Source organism: Schistocerca americana, chromosome X, assembly GCF_021461395.2.
Source record: "Schistocerca americana isolate TAMUIC-IGC-003095 chromosome X, iqSchAmer2.1, whole genome shotgun sequence".
In the NCBI taxonomy this organism is placed as follows: Eukaryota; Metazoa; Arthropoda; class Insecta; order Orthoptera; family Acrididae; genus Schistocerca; species Schistocerca americana.
Window position 1 is genome coordinate 796,348,160 of NC_060130.1, and position 23,156 is coordinate 796,371,315.

At 42.1% G+C, this 23,156-nt stretch overlaps 1 protein-coding gene across 2 annotated transcripts in view; it reads left to right on the forward strand.

The window, feature by feature from the left end:
- Positions 1–23,156, forward strand: part of LOC124555054 (ribonucleoprotein PTB-binding 1-like) — a 365,639-nt gene that overhangs the window by 327,738 nt on the left and 14,745 nt on the right. For both annotated transcript variants that reach the window (XM_047128828.1, XM_047128829.1), the window contains exons 3-5: positions 16,571–16,818; positions 19,620–19,802; positions 22,743–22,836. In XM_047128828.1, coding sequence (XP_046984784.1) covers positions 16,571–16,818; positions 19,620–19,802; positions 22,743–22,836 — 525 coding nt within the window. The remainder of the gene's footprint in view (positions 1–16,570; positions 16,819–19,619; positions 19,803–22,742; positions 22,837–23,156) is intronic.

Below are 23,156 nucleotides of genomic sequence, written 5' to 3' on the forward strand. Positions count from 1 at the left end.
CTCCTCCTCCTTCCTTGTGTCCATCCACTCTTTTCCCCTCTGCATCTGTCCATCTGCTCCTATCTCTTCTTCCTACACGTTATCACCCCCATCCCACTAGGATGCTGGCGGTTCTTACCCCCACAGTATTTCTTACCAGATCGTAACTAATATGTGTACAATATTTTGTTGAAATTATTAGGGATGTTACGCTTACAGAGGGGGAGGTGGGTAGGCGGGGGAGGGGGGAGGGGAATCATGTAAGCCATCTGTCTGTGAAACGTGTAAATTTTCTTCTGTGTGTTATAGTACTTTTAACTGTTTGTGTATCGCATTGTCTGGGGCGAAATTTGGAGACCAGTCCAGCATTTGCCTAAACGAGCATCGGAAATGGCCTAAAAGCCGTACTCAAGCTGGCATGCGTACCAATCCACGGATTCGATGAGGGTCTGGCACACCTCCAGGTCTCGCAAGTTAGCCCATTTCGGTATACGGGTCTTTATCAGTGAATTCTACATATCGAAAATAATGACTGTAGGTAGTCTCCAGTCATATCTAAAAATCAGGGCCCATATAATCTTAAACACCACAATACCGACCCACAAGCATGATATTTTTGTAGATTGTACCAATTTATTTAGTATACGTAGTCAATTCCTGACTGCGTCATTGTGCCTACTGTTTGTCCCATATGTCAGGGGGGCCGAGAGAGATGCAGAGGTTGACAGACTGCACGCATTTCGGGAGGAACAGAATTCTCACTCCCGTTCATCTGTAATTATGGTTTCTGTGCTTTCCATAAACCACTTCAACCGAATGCAGAAACGTAACCTTCGGAAAGGGCACCGCCGACACCCTCCCCACCCCGGCATCTTTTAACAGCTAAGATCTAAAGGTTGCAGAAGAAGAACGGTACGAATGGTCACAGATACTTTAAAGTGGTCTAATTAATTAATTTGTTTGTTAGTTTCATGTTTCATGGATCATTTACAAGCTGCTTCTTGTTTTTTTCATCTTTCGTTTATGTATCGATGTGAGTTGTTAGTTCCTACGCGCCACCTTCGACACATTACAATAATGGAAATTCTTCTACCGAATAGAAGATATTGTAAAGGAGAAACTTTTTCAGTTCGTTTTCAAATTTTACTTAGCTGTCTGTCAGGTATTTTATATCACTGGTTAAGTGATAAAAAATTTTAGTTGTAGCATTGTGCACCCCTTTCTGTGCTAAAGACAACCTTAACGTGGAGTAATGAATGCCATTTTTTCTTCTAGTGTCGCACTTACGTACATCATTGTTCCTTTTGAATTGCAGTGGGTTATTTAAAACAAATTTCATGTGGGAATAAATATACTTTGAAGCAGTATTCAAGAATTGATTTTAATTTTTTTTTCAAAATCGACCTCTATACCTCATCGTAAGCAACGAATACAAGAAGAATTGATAAAAAGTAAACAGCCAATTGTTTTGAAGTTGCGATTTTTTACTTAAGAACGACTGGGACATCTAGTATCCAAACACCCATCATGTCATGAGATATATTTGAAAGGAATTTCACATTTTTCCTAGACAAAAATCCAACATTTCTAAACAAGGCTAAAACAAATTATAGTCATAAATAACAAGCAAAAATTGGCCTAAAATTTAATAAATTTGTATCAAAAGTAAGTTCTACTCCAGTGGTTTCATTTCGAAACCACGCATAACAGCAGCAGTACAAACTCAAATTTACATCATAGTAACATTAGGTATGCTTACTTTCACTGTCAAGGATTTCCCCATATGATCACTGAAAAAAAAGTCACAATCTTCCAATATCACGTAGCCCAATTTCCGTGCAGAATGTTGCATTGAACCCAGTGACTGCTATAATGCACTACATTCGTACAAGTACTTCAGTGTACTACTGGATGTGTCTGTCTGGTAATAGCATAGGTGGTTTCATGCGAAAGGCACTGGTACAGAAACCACTGGTACTCAAAGGGCTAAATATATAATAATGATTATAAAACATCCAACATTCCACATAACAGCTTCACATTATGTTTTTTTCCTTCTTTTTTCCTTTCAACATTTAATGAGAAAATTTGTAAGTAAAAATGAATATTCAATAAATTAATAACTTGTGTTTCACTGCGTTTCATTTCGGTATATTCATTGCGGCATACGGCACGGGCGGCTAACAATCATACCGCACTGCAGAGAAACTTTTTGAACACCCCGTGTTTGACCACCAACGGCACCAGTGAAATATCCTCAGTACGCTGCAAGTTTGAGTAGTGGTCAGAACAGTGGCGTTTGTAGTTAAAAAAAAAAAAAAAAAAAAAAAAAGGTTCAAATGGCTCTGAGCACTATGGGACTTAACATCTACGGTCATCAGTCCCCTAGAGCTTAGAACTACTTAAACCTAACTAACCTAAGGACATCACACAACACCCAGTCATCACGAGGCAGAGAAAAATCCCTGAACCCGCCGGGAATCGAACCCGGGAACCCGGGCGTGGGAAGCGAGACGCTACCGCACGACCACGAGCTGCGGACGCGTTTGTAGTTGAGAGTGCATGTCGGAGCTAAGTGAATCCGAACGTGGGCAAATTGTTGGTAGGTACTTCTTTAACCAGGGTAGCTGAAGTGTTTGGTGTGTCAAGAGGCGCCGTATAGGAGACTTGTACCGCATACAAAGAAAACGGAAAAAAAACACCATTCGTTAAGTCACAACGCGAACGAAAATGTGTGATAGAGACGTACGGTTATCAAAGAGGATCGTGACGAAAGAAAAAAAAGATCGCTTCAGACCTGAATGTCCCACATGTGAGCAAAACACGAAGGGAGCTCCATATGCACGTGTTTGCAGGGCGAGATGGAATTCCAAAACCACTTACCAGAGATGCAAATACCGATAACGGGAAAACTGGACTGTGGAGCAATGGAAGAAAGTACACTACTGGCCATTAGAATTGCTACACCAAGAAGAAATGCAGATTATAAACGGGTATTCATTGGACAAATATATTATACTAGAACTGACATGTGATTACATTTTCACGCAATTTGGCTGCATAGATCCTGAGAAATCAGTACACAGAACAACCATCTCTGGCCGTAATAACGACCTTGATACGCCTGGGCATTGAGTCAAACAGAGCTTGGGTGGCGTGTACAGGTACAGCTGCCCACGCAGCTTCAACACGATACCACAGTTCATCAAGAGTAGTGACTGGCGTATTGTGACAAGCCAGTTGCTCGGCCACCATTGACCAGACGTTTTCAGTTGGTGAGAGATCTGGAGAATGTGCTGGCCACGGCAGCAGTCGATCATTTTCTGTATCCAGAAAGGCCCGTACAGGACCTGCAACATGCGGTCGTGCATTATCCTGCTGAAGTGTAGGGTTTCGCAGGGATCGAATGAAGGGTAGAGCCACGGGACGTAACACATCTGAAATGTAACGTCCACTGTTCAAAGTGCCGTCAATGCGAACAAGAGGTAACCGAGACGTGTAACTAATGGCACCCCATACCATCACGCCGGGTGATACGCCTGTATGGCGATGACGAATACACGCTTCCAATGTGCGTTCACCGCGATGTCGCCAAACACGGAAGCGACCATCATGATGCTGTAAACAGAACTTGGATTCATCCGAAAAAATGACGTTTTGCCATTCGTGCACCCAGGTTCGTCGTTGAGTACACCATCGCAGGCGCTCCTGTCTGTGATGCAGCGTCAAGGGTAACCGCAGCTATGGTCTCCGAGCTGATAGTCCATGCTGCTGCAAACTTCGTCGAACTTTCGTGCAGATGGTTGTTGTCTTGCAAACGTCCCCATCTGTTGACTCAGGGATCGAGACGTGGCTGCACGATCCGTTACAGCCATGCGGATAAGATGCCTGTCATCTCGACAGCTAGTGATACGAGGCCGTTGGGATCCAGCACGGCGTTCCGTATTACCCTCCTGAACCCACCGATTCCGTATTCTGCTAACAGTCATTGGATCTCGACCAACGCGATCAGCAATGTCGCGATACGATAAACCGCAGTCGCGATAGGCTACAATCCGACCTTTATCAAAGTCGGAAAAGTGATGGTACGCATTTCTCCTCCTTACACGAGGCATCACAACAACGTTTCACCAGGCAACGCCGGTTAACTGCTGTTTGTGTATGTGAAATCGGTTGGAAACTTTCCTCGTGTCTGCACGTTGTAGGGGTCGCCAGCTGCGCCAAGCTTGTGTGAATGCTCTGAAAAGCTAATCATTTGCATATCACAGCATCTTCTTCCTGTCGGTTAAATTTCGCGTTTGTAGCACGTCATCTTCGTGGTGTAGCAATTTTAATGGCCAGTAGTGTAATTTCGTCGGATGAGTCTTGTTTCATACTGTTTTCAACTTCTGATCGAGTTTACGTCACAAGAGTGAAAGATGTCGGCTGTATTTCATGGTCCCAATGGTTACTCAACAAGGTCGCATTACCGCTAAGGATAATGCAATCGCCGAGCGAGGTGGCGCAGTGGCTAGCACACTGGTCTCGCATTCGGCAGGACGGCGGTTCAAACCCGCTTCAAGCCATCCTCATTTAGGTTTTCTGTGATTTCCCTAAATCGCTCCAGGCAAACGCCGGGATGGTTCCTTTGAAAGGACACGGCCGACTTCCCACCCCGTCCTTCCCTAATCCGATGAGACCGCTAACCTCGCAGTTTGGTCTCGTCCCCCCCCCCCCCCTCCCCCCCACAAAAAAAACCATAATGCGACCATTTTGGCTGATCAGGTCCGTCCCATGGTACAGTATTTGATCCCTAATGACGATGCTGTATCCCAAGACGACAGGGCCCCGTCCCTGTCCACACTGCTCACATTGTCCAGAATTGGTTTTGTGAGCACGGGGATGAACCGTCGCATCTCCCTTGGCCGCCTAGATCACCAGATCCCAATATTATTGAGTCTTCGTGGTCTATTTCAGAGAGAAGGGTGCATGATTACTATACATCTCCATTATCGTTAGCTGTACTTGCCACTATTTTGCTGGAAGAAAGGTTCAAGATCCCGTTTAAATGCGTGCATGATATGTATTTATGCCTTCCAAGACGACTGGGAGCTGTTTCGAATATCGACAGCTATCCTGCACCGTAGCACTGAAAGACATAAGTCGAAACAAGGCCCCGGGAGTAGACAACATTCCATTAAAACTACTGATAGCCTTGGGAGAGCCAACCTTGACAAAACTCTTCCATCTGGTGAGCAAGGTGTATGAAACAGGCGAAATACCCTCAGACTTCAAGAAGAATATAATAATTCCAATCCCAAAGAAAGCAGGTGTTGACAGATGTGAAAACTACCGAACAATCAGTTTAATAAGCCACAGCTGCAAAATACTAACACGAATTCTTTACAGACGAATGGAAAAACTTGTAGAAGCCGACCTCGGGGAAGATCAGTTTGGATTCCGTAGAAACACTGGAACACGTGAGGCAATACTGACCTTACGACTTATCTTAGAAGAAAGATTAAGGAAAGGCAAACCTACGTTTCTAGCATTTGTAGACTTAGAGAAAGCTTTTGACAATGTTGACTGGAATACTCTTTCAAATTCTGAAGGTGGCAGGGGTAAAATACAGGGAGCGAAAGGCTATTTACAATTTGTACAGAAAGCAGATGGCAGCTATAAGAGTCGAGGGGCATGAAAGGGAAGCAGTGGTTGGGAAGGGAGTGAGACAGGGTTGTTGCCTCTCCCCGATGTTATTCAATCTGTATATTGAGCAAGCAGTAAAGGAAACAAAAGAAAAGTTCGGAGTTGGTATTAAAATTCATGGAGAAGAAATAAAAACTTTGAGGTTTGCCGATGACATTGTAGTTCTGTGAGAGACAGCAAAGGACCTGGAAGAGCAGCTGAACGGAATGGACATTGTCTTGAAAGGAGGATATAAGATGAACATCAACAAAAGCAAAACGAGGATAATGGAATGTAGCCGAATTAAGTCGGGTGATGCTGAGGGAATTACATTAGGAAATGAGAGGCTTAAAGTAGTAAATGAGTTTTGCTATTGGGGGAGCAAAATAACTGATGATGGTCGAAGTAGAGAGGATATAAAATGTAGACTGTCAATGGCAAGGAAAGTGCTTCTGAAGAAGAGAAATTTGTTAACATCGAGTATAGATTTGTCAGGAAGTCGTTTCTGAAAGTGTGTGTATGAAGTGTAGCCATGTATGGAAGTGAAACACGGACGATAAATAGTTTGGACAAGAAGAGAATAGAAGCTTTCGAAATGTGTTGCTACAGAAGAATGCTGAAGATTAGATGGGTAGATCACATAACTAATGAGGAGGTATTGAATAGAATTGGGGAGAAGAGGAGTTTGTGGCATAACTTGACTAGAAGAAGGGATCGCTTGGTAGGACATATTCTGAGGCATCAAGGGATCACCAATTTTGTATTGGAGGACAGCGTGGAGGGTAAAAATCGTAGAGGGAGACCAAGAGATGCATACACTAAACAGATTCAGAAGGATGTAGGTTGCAGTAGGTAGTGGGAGATGAAGCAGCTTGCACAGGATAGAGTAGCATGGAGAGTTGCATCAAACCAGTCTACAACAACAACAACACAACATCCTACACCGTATTAGGCATGGTAATGTGTTGCGTTTCTTATGTTTCCATATTTTTTCCAGCCTATGTATATATTAACTACAATCACCACTGTCAATTGACATCCATTTACTGTGAAAGCGGGTATGTTTCGCCTTTGCTTTTAAGTTGGGCGGGAAATTTCAAGTCTTTCCCAGGTAACGTATGGTAACCCTGAATGAATGTCGGAATTCAGAGACCCAAGTATTGCGTCGTCTCTCGTGGTCTACGTTAACCAAGTCCATTTCTCATTGTAAGAAGATTATCTCTGTAATTACTTAACTGTCCATGGAACGTTAATCCTTAGGCATGAAACGCTCCCTTGTTCTGTTTGCCAGCAGTAGACCAATAATTCCTGGAGCTTCTAGTGCGAAAAAGCTATTGCCCTTTTCTTGCTGAACTAGTGACTCAGTAAAACGTCGCACAGTAGGTATACTTAAACGTAAGCTTTTGTTCATCCACCCGCCTTGGAAAATGCCAGAAATAGTTTCAAGTTTTTCAGGGCAGTCAGAAGTTGCACTCAGTATTTTTATTGGCTGGTTTCCTTCAGTTCGTCAGAAACCGTGGAATTTACATTTCAGAGCAATTGGCTGAATATATTTCCGATGAAATCAGCCAACTACTTTGAAATGTAAATTCAACAGTTTCCGATGATGATGAAAAAAACCTGTCAGTAAAAAATATTGAGTGCGACTTCTGACTGTCCTAAAAAACTTAATTTCAACAGCCGCTGTTTCCTCTGCATTCAATGCCTGCAATCGTAGGAAATAAAGTGTTTAAGCCCGTAGAGTTGGACCTAGTGTCATTTTCGCTAATAAAATAAACCTCTTACGCAGTCACGTTATTATTCACCGGCTCTACACGCGTCGTTTAATATCACAGTCGTTCGGCGTGGGCTTTAATGCCCGTTTCGTATCGGGGTATAATATATATAGCTGAGGACTCCACCACCGCACTAATTTTCTCGGCGGCGTGTCGTCTACTCCGCATCGCCGTGACAGGAAACGATGCGAGAATTAAGGAGGATTTCTTTGTTGCCCGCTGCCAGTGTCGATCACTGAATTTTGCGGACGGTGGTATTGTGTTTGCAGCGCTAGAAAGAGGTGGCGGTGCCACGAAAACTACGGCATGAGGGTTTCATTTTTGTAAATGGTGGTGTTTGTTGAAGTGTTTTCTTACAACTGGGCGTCTACAATGGATGCTTTAAATTTAGTCTAGCTGTTTGAACTGCAACTGGTTCCTTCATGTTTTCGGGAGGCTGTGTTGCGTAAGTGTGAGAGGGTGAAACGTGGGCCAACGCGGGACTCGAATCAACTTACCTGCAGCGCGCTGTGTCGCGAATGGGTCGCGGATGTGAGTAGAAATGCATAAGATTGTGTAAGATGAACCTGTAGGAAAGCAACCTAACGTCAGCCGGGGCGCTGGGAAGCAGGAGAGGCTGCGTTTTTGTAGCAAGGGACGCTGGAGCTTCGTGACCAGCTACGACAGAATGCGCTGGAAGGACGAAAGGACACGGGAGACGCGTGTGATCGCGGGGGGATTGCATCAGACGAGCCTATATAAGCAGGGCAGCTGGTGTTGCTATAGGATTCCTTCGACAGTTGCCTCAGACGCTGGACCTGAGTTACTCTGCCCTCGGGACGGGACTTCGTTTCTCGTGGCACAGGGTGCGTGCAGGATTGCACAACTTACATTCAATGTGTTGGTGCCTCGTAGGGTTCGACAGTGGACTTATCCTACCTCGTGTTTCGTCTCAGTTATTGCATCAGAAGTATACGTCCTTTATCCCACCGAGTTCCCTTATCTGCAAAGAATTTCCAGCCTTTTCTCCAGCACCAGGACTTTGAGCTGGCCGAGCCACCTCATTACTGGATTTAGCGTCTAGCTCCCATCCCGATCCGCTCGCAGGAAACTACAGACGCGACAGCTGCCAATTGCGTCATCCGATCACACAACGCGCACAGACTCAAAACATATTGGTTTTGTAAATAAAACCGCCTCTTCCTTCTGCCATATAATTTATTTATCCCAGACGCGTTTCGCCATTTTCTTGTTCTAAGGCATCATCAGTGGTATGATTTGCTGATCTGCATTTCCTCTCACCTGGCAGCAGGAAAAGGCGGTTTTATTTACAAAACAAGTATTTCTATGCTTGCTGCGGAGGATGGCAACGCGAACAAACTTGTGAGACCCAAAACAACTTGTCGCAGGTTACAAGCTAAGCCTAACCCTAACCCTACTCCACAGGCGCTCTCCCAAGATTTTTGGTGGTATGTTCCCATGGGACCTTAGGTCACCGGTCCCTAGGCTTACACACTACTTAGTCTAACTTACGCGAAGGATAACTAACACACACACACACACACACACACACACACACACACACACACACCAGGGAGGACTGGAGGAGCCGCGCGAACCGTGGCAGCGCGCCCTAAATCGCGCGGCTACCCCGCGCCTCCCATGATGCTCCCCGCTTTAGCCATTCTTCTCTAAGCTCCTAGTAACACAGCAGTGTAGAAAGGCTCCGTAAAACACGAATGATCGTAGGACAGTGAAACTCTGTGTAAACATTTATAAGGACAAGCGGAAGAGAAACAACGAATAAACCATTGAAAGAAAAGTATTTTAATATCCACATGAGTAGGTAACATTTGTTAATTGCGTACGGAACCTGCGTGAGTCACGCAGATTAGGGCCCATCTCTGCGCAGGAGGGTGCGGCTGGCAGCCCTGTGCTCAGTAGGGGACAGAGAAAAGCCGTTAATCGCACAGCCAGTGAGCCTGCACCCACGCGAAACAAACTCGGGGGGGGGGGGGGGGGGGGGAGAATTCTCAAATCTGACAACAGGCACTGCCTTCTGCTCGATAGTATTTACACGCTACATATATATATATACACAAACTCACTCCGCAAAGCACCGTATGTTGTATGTCGGGGGGGGGGGGGGGGGGGGGACCCTGTGCAACTGCCAGTCATTTCCTTTTCTATTCCCCGCCCAAATGGAGCGAGGGAGAAACTGCTTTCCATATGCCTCTGCGCGAGCCCTAATTCCTTTAATCTTTGTCTTCGCACTTCTTACACGAAATGTATGACGCCAGCAGTAGAATCGTTCTGCAGTTAGCTGCAAACACCTGCTTACGAAAGTTTCTCAACAACGTTTCGCAAAGAGAACGCCTTCTCTCCAGGGTTTCCCATTTAAGTTCACGAAGCATCTCCGTAACAATCGCGTATTGATCAAATCTAAAAGTCGACCATTCGTCATCCCTACTGCCGTCGTTACCTGCTCTTTCCATTTCGTAGCGCTTTGCAACGTTACGCTTTGATATCTAATCGACGTGAATATGTCAAGCAGCATACCACTAATAGTGTATTCGAATGTCTGAGGATTGTTCCTCCTACTCACCTGCATTAACTTACATTTTTCTACATTTAGAGCAAGCCGTCATTCAACACACCAAATGGAAATTCTGTCCAAGTCATCCCGTATCGCCGGCCGCTGTGGCCGAGCGTTTGTAGGCGCTTCAGTCCGGAACCGCGCTGCCGCTACGGTCGCACGTTCGAATCATGCCTCGGATATGGCTGTGTGTGATGTCCTTAGGTTAGTTAGGTTTAAGTAGTTCTAAGTCTAGGGGACTGATGACCTCAGATGTTAAGTCCCATTAGTGCTTACAGCCATTTGAACCATCCCGTATCCTCCTACAGTCACACAACGACGAAACTTTCCCGTGCACTACAGCGCCTCCAGCAAACAATCGTAGATTGCTGCTCACCTTATCCGTTAAATCATTCATGTATATAAAGAACGAAAGCGGTTCTATCACAGTTCCCTGGGACATTCCAGACGATACTCGTGTTTCTGATGAACAGTCGTGATCCAGGACAGCATACTGGGTTCTATTAATGAAGACTTCGAGTCACTGGCGTATCTGAGAACCTATTCGTATGCTCGGAAATTAGCTAAAAGTCTGAAGTGGGGCCCCGTGTCAAACTCTTTTCTGGAACTGCAGGAATATGCAATTTGCTTGTTGTCCTTCATCCGTGGTTAGCAAGCTGTCGCGCGGGAAAAGACCGAGCTGAGTTTAGCACGAACAGATATTGCTAAAATAAGAAGAACACGACGTGCTGGACATCTCCAGACACTAAAACAGTGTGATCATCTAGAAGTGCTTTAAGGGGCTCCGGAACGCCCTATACTTGCAATGTTAAAATAACGCTTATAAATTACATCTTTCCTCACAAAGTATTTGAGGTAGGAAGTTGAACTTTTTACAGATTATTTATTGGAATATGGGCTACAACTTAACACAGGGATTTTACAAAATTTTAGTTCAGTTATTAAAGATGATTCTTTTTTCAATTGTAATGAAAATTCACAACATTTTTTGCAATTTTTTATTTATATATTCAAAAATATACAGTTTTTTGGAAAATGGCTGTGTTAAATTATGCAGAAGGTACTGCGTAACATTTACTGAAAGTCTGAAACAAATATGTTTGGGAGATCCTTAGAAAACATGTAATTAGTATGAGAAAATAAAAGTTTTGGGAATCGAGCGACAAAGATTGGATTAACTTTTTAGTGCATTCCAGGTCCATAGGATGGATTATCTTCATCCTCTGCAAACTCCTCCTCCAGGTTCCTCTTGTTCCTCCTCCTGCTTACTCTTGCTTGTATTTCTAGACTCTTTACAGCCCTGTCTGCAGCCCGAAGGCGTTCCTTGTCTAAAGCAAGCATCGCTCGTTGTTGTGTTCGTAGATTTTGCTACCATTTTCTTCAGTTGCAGTTACTGCAACACTGTTCCAAAAGGTGGTCATGTATGAACACTTATCACATTTCAGTTGTATTTCACTAGCAAGTCCTACGTCCTTTATTATGGAGAGTTTCAGACCAACTTCACTACAATGAATACATCTTACACAGTTTGAAAAAATTCATTCACATCCGATTCGCCCATAAAACATTCATAGTTTTCACTCATTGAACCAAGCTTCTTCTGTGAAGTATTTTCTTTCCCACTTTGACTGCTACGGGCAGGTGTACTTGAGAGGTTAGGTTCACTCACTTGGTTATCATCTTTATTGTTTACAGTAATAACACATACCTTTGGCTTTCCAACATTTCTCCTTTTCTTAAAAGCCTTCAGAGGATTTCTAATAACTTTACTTTTACTCATTATTATACTTCAACAAAACAGAGACTCAAGAAACAGAATTAATTACGAATATTTTCGAGATAACGACAGAGTAAATAAACATGAAACAATCGACAATCACACCAGCGATATATATTGAACCATCACAGGTTAGCCACAACACATTCTTTGTCTCACATCACTAAAATGTACCTGATGAACACGGACGTTAATAATAACACCATTTGACAGCAGTTTAACAGCGCCACAGTGGGTCACGCCCATGTAGAACACATTTCAAAAAAAAATTAAAAATAGTTGTAGTCTTCGGAATTGAATAAATTATATATCTATTAAAAGGTAATAGTCTGCAGATTCAGAAAACGCAAAAAAGTAAAAATTGAACTTTTCATGATTTTGAGCCTTTCCGGAGCCCCTTAACAAAATTGCAGACTAATACTGATCTCTGGCTGTTGCGGTCAAGGAATGGTAGAGTAGAAATAAAATTAGTACTTGAACTCAGAGACCAGTGGTATATGAACATCGTCAGAACTGTTATGGACACGGTGACACAAAGTACATACACATGAGCTTTGAAATGAAGCTTGTTCTCTGCACTCTGTAAAGGAGGAAGTTAGGTTTCATTCTTCTTTCTGAATAGAGCACTAGCGTAGATTCGCCAGGAATGCGGGAAGGAGTTGTCAGTGGCCGTATGAAAGGAGCTATCCAGGCGTTTGCTTTTTGTGATTAAAGGAAACCAGAGGAGAAAATGTAGGGATATTTTCAGATATGTGATTGGCTGGAGGAATATTTAACTAACAGAACCCATTGCGTTATACAATAGACATTCTGTAAGGGCTTCCCAGCAAAACTTTGCCACTGAGGCAACATGTGGACGGGCATTATCTTGCAATAGAATAATGCCGTCCGTCAACATTCATGGGCGTTTGGATTTGATGGCGCGCTTCAGCTTTTGCACAGTGTCGACGCAGAAAGCGATTTCCGTATTTTTGGAGCTGTTAAGAATTTGTAACCGTCGATTTGCTTTGGACGAAGAGGTGCACACGCGGATACAATCATGGTTCCGTAGGCAATTGCAATCATTTTTCCAAGAAGCCGCTGAACATCTTGTCTCACAGTGCGATAAATGTATTCACATTTACGCCAATCACTTTTAAATAATAAACAGTACTTATATTTTTCGTTTTCATTTGAGTGCCTATTATAACATAACGCCGATAACGGAGAGAAACTATTAGTGTCTAAGACTGGTGAACATCTAGCACACGTCACGTCGTGTAAGTACTTAGGCGTAATACTAAGAAGCAATGTGAAGTGGGACTACCACACAAAATCATTATTAGGGAAAACAAACGGAAGACTAAGACTTGGTGGAAGGTTTCTAGGCCGGCCGGTGTGGCCGAGCGGTTCTAGGCGCTACAGTCTGGAACCGCGCGACCGCTACGCTCGCAGGATCGAATCCTGCCTCGGGCATGGATGTGTGTGATAACCTTAGGTTAGTTAGGTTTAAGTAGTTCTAAGGTCTACGGGACTGATGACCTCAGAAGTTAAGTCCCATAGTGCTCAGAGCCATTTTTTTTTTTTTAAAGATTTCTAGAAAAGTGCTCTGCATCTGTGAAGGAAGTCACGTACAAGAGGTTCGTGGGACGAATTTTTGGAGTATTAATCCAGGGTTTGGATTCCTTATCCGAGAAGGCATGACAATAGTCACTGAACGAATTCAGACACACTAGGATTCTAACAGGTTGGTGTAACCCATTCGAAAATGTAACAAAGGCTCTGAGAACTTAAATTGGAATCGTTGGAAAAACGACGACGTAGTTTTCGCGAAATCTTGTTGAGTCGATTTAGAAAACCGTTATTCGAAAAAGACTGTGCGGCCGATATGCTGCCATGGACGTTTACGTCTCGTGGGGATCGTGAAATTAGAGCGCGAACAGTAAGTTTTCTCTCAATATGTGCTTGTGCTTGGAAAGGAAAGGAAAGGAAAGGAAAGGAAAGAACAGGAAAGGAAAGGAAAGGAAATTGGTAATAATGATACGATGTACCCTCTGCTATGCACTGTACAGTGGTTTGCGAAGTTCATATAAGGGATGTTCAAAAAAGATTGGCACTGATACACGACAATTTATTGTAAAAAATCATTCATACCGACTTTTGTATCCTCAAAACAGCCCCCAACCCCCTTCCCAATGCAGTGCGCTTGTTCCATCTCCTTGGCCATCCCTGAAAGACGTGTAGGAAGCCAGTCCTTGATGTTCTCTTCAGTGTCGCGCTTTCACTGGCTTGGTTTCGTTGTCGAACCGGCGTCCCTTAAGTTCTTTTTTGGCCATCGGATTAGGAAAAGAATCGCACGGAGTCAGGTGGGGACTATTAGGTGGGTGGGGCACTGTGGAGATAACAGCATTAGCAGCATGTGGCTTGGCATTTTCATGATGAAGCTTCCACAGTCCAGTGAGGTTCCTTCCTGTTTTCGGGGTGTGATCCTTTACCAGTTGCTTCAGGACGTTCTTATAGTGATTTGCAGTGACTGTAGTGTGGCTTGAAATTGTGAGAGTGAACACCATCTTATGGTACTCAAAAAAAAGTGAGGACCATGGAGTTATTGGCTGACTTTGCGCTCGTGCCTTTTCTTGGTAGGGGGATGGCCTTGTCGCATCCATTCTGTGCTGCTCCGCTTCATCTCTGGGTCATAACAGCACACCCATGTTTCATCAGCAGTGATGATGTTTTGCCAACAAGTGTCGCACTTGTTCTCAACACATTGTTTGCAATAGCGGCACATATCGACGAGAGGCTGCATTTGCTCTGGAGTAAGCAGTTCCGGTATCCATTGTGAACACATCCTACACATTTGCAAATATTCTTTTAAACTTGTGTGAGTGCTCCCAGTTGATATCCTAAGGACATGTGCAAGCTGTTTCACACTGAGACGTGATATATCACAAATAAGGGCACTGCTGTGCTGATTGTTGTGAGAAGTCTGAGGTCATCCACATAAGTGCTTAACGTAATCAGTTAAACATCGGTTGCACGATAATTCAATCAAATCTAAAAGCCATAAATTCAACTAACAACAACTTAACTTCCAAACAACATATGGAAAATGTTGTGGGGAAGGCACACCAAAGGCAGAGTACTTAGAAGATACAACAGATCTACTAAAGAGACTACCTACACCACGCTTGTCCATCCTCATTTAGAGTACTGTTGCGCGGTGTGGGATCCTTACTATCGAGAAATAGGGGAGATAGTGTCACGGACGTTATACAGAATACATATACATTAAAACAAAGATGTTTCTTGTCGCTGTGGGATCTTCTCACGAAATTTAAATCACTTCTTTCTCCTCCGAATGCTAAAATGTTCTGTTGACGCCGACCTACATAGGGAGAAGCGATCATCATAATAAAATAAGGGAAATCAGAGCACGCACGGAAAGGAAAGATATAGGTTCGATGAAGCCTCTGCCAGGCACATCAGTGTGATTTGCAGAGTGGCGATGTAGATGCAGGGTCATGGCAGTAACAGACACTCTTGCTGCTCCGTGCCATTCAGCATTTCCCGTTTCCCGCCCATTTTGAAAGCGTGATGCCAACAGAGAAGAGATGTTGAAGAGTCACAGGGTCCCAACAAGCTCTCTTCAGATCGTCGCAGATTTCAGTAATGTTGAGAAACTCACTGAGTGCTTCAGAAATTCTATCGTAATACCTAAGAGGAACCTGTGTCTAGATCTACATTTATACTCCACAAACTGTCTTACTGTGTATGGTGGTGGGGGTGTCTCTCACCACTCTCCAAACTTCTTTATGAGCTCTAATTTTGGTAATTTTTTGGTTCTGACAATTTTACTCAAAGATCAGTTGAACAAGTTACCATTACCAGTACATTTTCACAAATAGTGTAACTTAACAGTAATAAATCTCTGTTTGTGTGAATGAACAATGTTACATTTATTTCCATTTGGGATCAACTGTGAGCCCCTGCATCAATCATTAATCCACTGCAGGTCTTCTTGCATATCACTACAGTCTTCTGCATTGCCATCTATCAGTAGACAACATCACCACCTCTAAAACCTTCATAGGGCTCCAAATGTTATTCATATTGTATGACAGTAATGGCCCTCTATTACTCCCTTGGGGTTCTCCAGAAATTGCCTTTATATCTGTCGATTTTGTCCCATATGTGCAAGAGATGAGCATTTGTGTTAATAAGCCATTACAAATGTTACATTTCAATCTCAAATGACTGAGGCAGGTGGCACAGTTGTTACTATATAGGCTTGTGTCCTCATCCGGCATATACATTGAGGTGTTCTGTGGTTTCCTGAAATCATTTAAGGCAAATATTTGGATGGCCCCTTTGAAAAGGGGATGGCCACTTCCTTCCTCAATACCGGATTGCGCTCCATCTCTAAATACTTCATCACTCACATGATGTTAAGCTGTAAGTCAAATGAAATACTTGCGCATTGAAAGCTATTAATTGGTGATGGTAATTGTCTGAAGTTCTAATAACTAGAAATTATATTCAGTCTGATTCTGGAATGTTGAAGTAAGCACTATAAATTTATGTTTAATATGTATTCTTAACTGTGTGTTCTCTATTTGTCGTAGTCCATTAAAATATGATGGCTGTTATATACTGAGACATTTAAAGAACACATAATGGTACTTTCACATAGTGTGTGGTTCTGTTGTGTGTCAAATAAGTGTAATGTGAAAAAAAATACATATACATAGAATGTTTCAATATTTCCTGAGAAGCACTTGCAGTTTCCATAATTATTGAAACTAATAATACTTTCCTCTCTAGGTGAAACAAAGGGCTATGGATTTGTTGAATACAGCACAAAAGAAGCTGCAATGCAAGCAAAAAATATGCTTGATGGGAAAGAAGTGGATAGCTGGGTATTATGTTGTGACTGGTTGGACTCAAGTCATGTCACATTCGAGTCCCTCCACTCGAAGTGCCTATATGTGGACAGACTGCCCAAAGACTTCAGAGACATGGGGGAATTTCGGAAGATATTCAGCTCTGTAGTGAGCCCTCCATATTGTCAGGTAAGTTTTACAGTTGATCATCATTAAGCTTCACAGTGACAGGCAAATGGCATCATCAGAAGCAGATTTGTTGGCCTTTCTTTTAGGCTTTGTATTACATAGCAAAAAAACTCGTTACAGCCTTTTTATGAATGATTATAGTTTCTAAACTTACTGTATAATGACCAAATACGTTAAATAAATTCAAATTCTTTATTTCTCAGTTGTTCAGAAACTTCTAATATGTCTTAGCAGCTCACCTTCTTATAGTTGACAAAAAGTTTTATTTCTGATATGGTTATTAATGATTAATATTTTGACACTGAAGAGGGTATGCAATACAACATTCCTCGAGATAATCCTTTGTTTATGTTAAAAATGTCAACTTATACTGTGGTCCACATACCATCTTAACTGATATTTTCTCCATAATTGAATTTAAGAGCACATTCTGAGGCCAGTGGAAGACAGTTGCATTCCATGTAGATCTGTATGCTGCCTTGTGAAGAATTATCATACTGCATTCATGCATCTGGATGATGATATTATTTCTAATCAACTTTTTTTCTACAATGAATGTAAAAACTACTTTTTGAAGAAGGGAAAAAAACACACACTAATTACTAAAGGAGTTAAATTAGGTAACCTTACTTGTCAGCAGCAACAGTTTCATAAACTACATAAATGGTTGTTGGCAGGGTTATTTATCCAGTTTATTAAGTACTCACATCAGACTGAAACATATATGTTAGTTTAGTCACAGGCTTACATAATTCCACGTTTTTATTTATTATTTTATATGCTGTGATAACTCTAATAATATATTTTCCTTTGCAGTGTGATACATCACTTTTTTCTGTTCATATTCTCGTCAATTAATTGTGTCTATATTTCTGTGGTTTACACTGTCATTTTTATACATCTTTATATGTTTTTGAAAAACACATGGAGCCTGTTTTGTTGAAGTCAATCTTTCAGCTGGTGACAGCTGTGTGTCTATATTGCATTGCAAAGGTGCTTCTTGGAATGAATTTGCATGTATACACATATTACTTTTCTTATTATATGATTCATTTATTTTGTGTCAGTATGCAAATGTGCCTTACACAAATGATTTCATTTTTCTGATTTCAAGAGAAATTGCTTCATACTGAAAATCAAGCATTGTGTTCTATAACGTGATTGATATCCAAGAGGAAGAAGAGAAAAAGTGAATAGGCTTTGGATAAGCAGCAGCTTTGTGGTTTGGGAACAAGGGAGGGGGCTGCTGTGTTAAAATTTAATGGTATTTTCATACTCCCACTGTTTTTGATCATCCAGCAGTCATGATAAAAGCTGTGGTCTAAGTCTCTCTGTGTTCAGTTACTCTAATGTATTTTGTTGACATACACAGTCGCGCATTATGAATATAGTTCAAAGATTGTGGATGGCTTGTAATCTTTTCCTTTTCGTTGCGGTGAGATCTACTTACGAAATTTCAGTCACCAACTTTCTCTTCCAAATGCGAAAATATTTTGTTGAGCCCAACCTACATAGGTAGGAATGATCATCAAAATAAAATAAGAGAAGTCAGAGCTCGAACAGAAAGGTTTAGGTGTTCGTTTTTCCCGCGCGCTGTTCGGGAGTGGAATGGTAGAGAGATAGTATGATTGTGGTTCAACGAACCCTCTGCCAAGCACTTAAATGTGAATTGCAGAGTAGTCATGTAGATGTAGAAAGATCAACATATGATGTTAAGTACTTTCAATATCAATATGTCAGTCAAAAATTAGAGCCTTGTGTGAAGCATTTTCACTAAAACCTAGCTTTTTCCTTTTCTTGGCATCCTGCAACAGTTTTATCAAGTTTATAAAAGCCATTTTATGTGAGCTCACTGTTCTTTCAAGCATATCACATAATTAAAAAGTTAGAGAAACACAGAACATAATCCCAGTGGCACAAATCGGCAACTGCTTGCTTACTGACCAGGTAGCAGAGACCACATCTGTAAGTGTTTGCATGTATTTGTAACTATTTGTGTGAAAAATTCAAATTTTGTTAACTTTCAGGTAGAGTTCATAATTCATTGAGATGTCCTCCAAAATATGAGGTATATAAGATACTATATTCATTTACTGATCACAAGTTATCACTGTGACATTCCCTATTATGGAGCTTTCTGCCAGTTCTTGGAGAGGGTATTTGTTTTAAAATTAATTTTCTGTTTGCTAAATGGGTAGATATGACAGAACATAGCATGTAAACTGATGTGTTAGCTGAACTTTAGATTCAGTGAGTGCCCCTACTACCAGTAGAAAGCATTACTATTGAACATGAAGTATTAACACCCCAATAATGAGAACTAGAGGTATGATAATTTTCAAATAATGTAAATAAATGTAATTTACAACTCTAAAAAAGAGATTTTTACCCAAACATTTCACTACCTTCAATGGTCGACAGAAAAATAATGCTAACAGGGGGGTAATTGGACCATGAGAAACAGTGAAAGGCAAGTGAATGATTCTCATTCATGGCAAATCCAGATAAATTTTCAGTCGACATATTAATTCTTGTTCAAGTTTATTTTCTCAGTTGAATAACAAATTATCAATTCTTCATAAATGTTGTGACTGTGACCCTTGTTACCATTAGTATTCTTCTGATAGACAGCACGTATTCATAGATAAATATATTCTTTTCTGCTGGGTATGTGTTCCTTTTGTTACATCAAGAATAGCAAAAAGGAGCTCTTTCATCCTGTTCTATTATTATATGTACTTTATGTAATTTTCTAGTTTATATTAAATTCCCTTAATTCTGTGTAAAATTGTTTCTTTCAGATTGCCCTTAAAAATGGGTGTCCCCAGGACTGGGGATTGGTTGAGTATAGTACTAGTGAAGATGCAGAAGCAGCACAGGTTTCTCTCAATGGGTACAATCTGAGAGGACAGTGCATCAGAATAAGTTACTACATCCCCGGTGTTCGTGCTATAAATCTTTATCTAAAGCTGCTTAATGAATCAGTAAGTTAATTGTGCCAGATACATGGAAATTTATCTTCTTTTAAATTTGCAGTGAATGTATGAATAGTCAAAGTGGTTTAGGTAACTGACTTAAATGTTTAAGGCATTTAGTTTTAAATTTGTAAGACCATGAAATGTCCTGTTATTATGAATGAGAGATGTAACTCACTGGCTATTTGTTTTACAATGCAGTTACCAACAACAATGCAGTGAACTATTGTGAGTGACATGTTAAAGATTCTATGATTTTAATTTTGGCTTCTAAAAATTTTAATTAAGTTTGTCCTGGAAAGTTTTAGTAAGGGTACTAATAACTGCTCCTCCTCCTCCTCCTCCCCCATCACTATTAAAAATAAAAAAGGTTAAATGCTAATATTTGTCAGTCAGATACGTGTGGTCAGTCTTCAACAATAAAATGTAGTATTAATTTTGTTTCGTGCCATTGATCACAAGAGGCCCATGACTTTACTGTGACCATCACATGCCATAGATGGCGTTCAGAAGCAGCTCGGTGTAGGAATTAAATGAAAACTGGTCTTTATCATTAAGCTGTCACAGGTGCAATTGTATTAAAAAATTATATAGTTTTCCTAAAAAAAGTGTTTTAGCTTTCATTGAAAGCTTTTTTAATGATCAGATACACTGATATCACTCAAATTCGTTCTGCTGTGTTATGGCACACTATCTGTTTCAGCTAAATGGAAGCACATGGATATGAGACTCATTTGTCTATTTTATTTTTTTTACTTTGACCACTCTGTCAACAGTATAGGACACATCACATATTTTATATAAATAATGTATACATATACACTCCTCGAAATTGAAATAAGAACACCGTGAATTCATTGTCCCAGGAAGGGGAAACTTTATTGACACATTCCTGGGGTCAGATACATCACATGATCACACTGACAGAACCACAGGCGCATAGACACAGGCAACAGAGCATGCACAATGTCGGCACTAGTACAGTGTATATCCACCTTTCGCAGCAATGCAGGCTGCTATTCTCCCATGGAGACGATCGTAGAGATGCTGGATGTAATCCTGTGGAACGGCTTGCCATGCCATTTCCACCTGGCACCTCAGTTGGACCAGCGTTCGTGCTGGACGTGCAGACAGCGTGAGACGACGCTTCATCCAGTCCCAAACATGCTCAATGGGGGACAGATCCGGAGATCTTGCTGGCCAGGGTAGTTGACTTACACCTTCTAGAGCACGTTGGGTGGCACGGGATACATGCGGACGTGCATTGTCCTGTTGGAACAGCAAGTTCCCTTGCCGGTCTAGGAATGGTAGAACGATGGGTTCGATGACGGTTTGGATGTACCGTGCTCTATTCAGTGTCCCCTCGACGATCACCAGTGGTGTACGGCCAGTGTAGGAGATCGCTCCCCACACCATGATGCCGGGTGTTGGTCCTGTGTGCCTCGGTCGTATGCAGTCCTGATTGTGGCGCTCACCTGCACGGCGCCAAACACGCATACGACCATCATTGGCACCAAGGCAGAAGCGACTCTCATCGCTGAAGACGACACGTCTCCATTCGTCCCTCCATTCACGCCTGTCGCGACACCACTGGAGGCGGGCTGCACGATGTTGGGGCGTGAGCGGAAGACGGCCTAACGGTGTGCGGGACCGTAGCCCAGCTTCATGGAGACGGTTGCGAATGGTCCTCGCCGATACCCCAGGAGCAACAGTGTCCCTAATTTGCTGGGAAGTGGCGGTGCGGACCCCTACGGCACTGCGTAGGATCCTACGGTCTTGGCGTGCATCCGTGCGTCGCTGCGGTCCGGTCCCAGGTTGACGGGCACGTGCACATTCCGCCGACCACTGGCGACAACATCGATGTACTGTGGAGACCTCACGCCCCACGTGTTGAGCAATTCGGCGGTACGTCCACCCGGCCTCCCGCATGCCCACTATACGCCCTCGCTCAAAGTCCGTCAACTGCACATACAGTTCACGTCCACGCTGTCGCGGCATGCTACCAGTGTTAAAGACTGCGATGGAGCTCCGTATGCCACGGCAAACTGGCTGACACTGACGGCGGCGGTGCACAAATGCTGCGCAGCTAGCGCCATTCGACGGCCAACACCGCGGTTCCTGGTGTGTCCGCTGTGCCGTGCGTGTGATCATTGCTTGTACAGCCCTCTCGCAGTGTCCGGAGCAAGTATGGTGGGTCTGACACACCGGTGTCAATGTGTTCTTTTTTCCATTTCCAGGAGTGTATAAATATGTACAAAGTAGGATAGGATTAGATGTTGATAGGACAGCAAGTCGGCCATGGCCTTACCAAAGGAACCACCCCAGCATTCACATCAGTATTTGGAGAAAATCCAGCTCAGGATGTCGAGTCAGTGTACAAATTCTACTCGTCCTGCATGTCAGTCCAGTGTGTTAACACTGCCTTAGCCACCTCGCTTGGTTATATGATCTGGAAAGAAAATCACACATACATAGTCTGCAAGGAGCTTACATCATGTACAGTTAGCAAAATCAATTATATAACTAGAACATGAAACTTTGTTTTATACTCCAGAAAAGTATATACACGTGGGAATGTCATTATTTTCTCCCTACAGCAACCTAAAACAAAACCTGAAGTAATAGTCAATTTCATTATGGATCATCATTGTATCCAGTGGAATATAACAAGAATTTGTGAACAAAGAACAGTACTCTATAGGTAATACCAGGCTGTCATATGTAACAACCATCACAATGCTTTATTATGATAGTTAAGACTTCGGATGACATTTTAGTCCTGCTGTACTTCCAGTGAGTAAAGTGTAAATACATATGGACAGTAATAAAGTGATCTTCCATGCAACTGTTTAGTCATCTAATTTTTTGTCCAAGATATTTATGCATATGTAAGGCACGTTATTGATGACATAATAATTTAGTATGAAATACATTCTGCCTTTTTTTCAGGTAAACAGAGGCAAGGCTACTGGGTTATTACCAGACCCACCTGCTCCAGCAGTATTTCAACAGCTGCAGAACTTGGCGAAACAAAACCCTGTGTGTAAGTACACTCAGAAGTTTCAAATCAGTGCTGAAATAAGACCTCGTGCAATGAGACCAGAAAGCTTTCTAAATAAATTATTGTATTAACTGATTTTTTGGATTGGGGCTAATAATAAAATAATAATAATAATAATAATAATGCATGACTTTTCAGATAAATTTCAGACGGCAACAATGTATAACTCATGACTGTAAAATCTAAAGAATTATAAAAAACAGAAGTTCCATCAGTGATGTTATTGTATAGTGTGTGGCTCTTGGTATGCTGAAATATTGATTTGCTGTTAATCAAGAATTTTCAGATTTCTTCACTGCCTA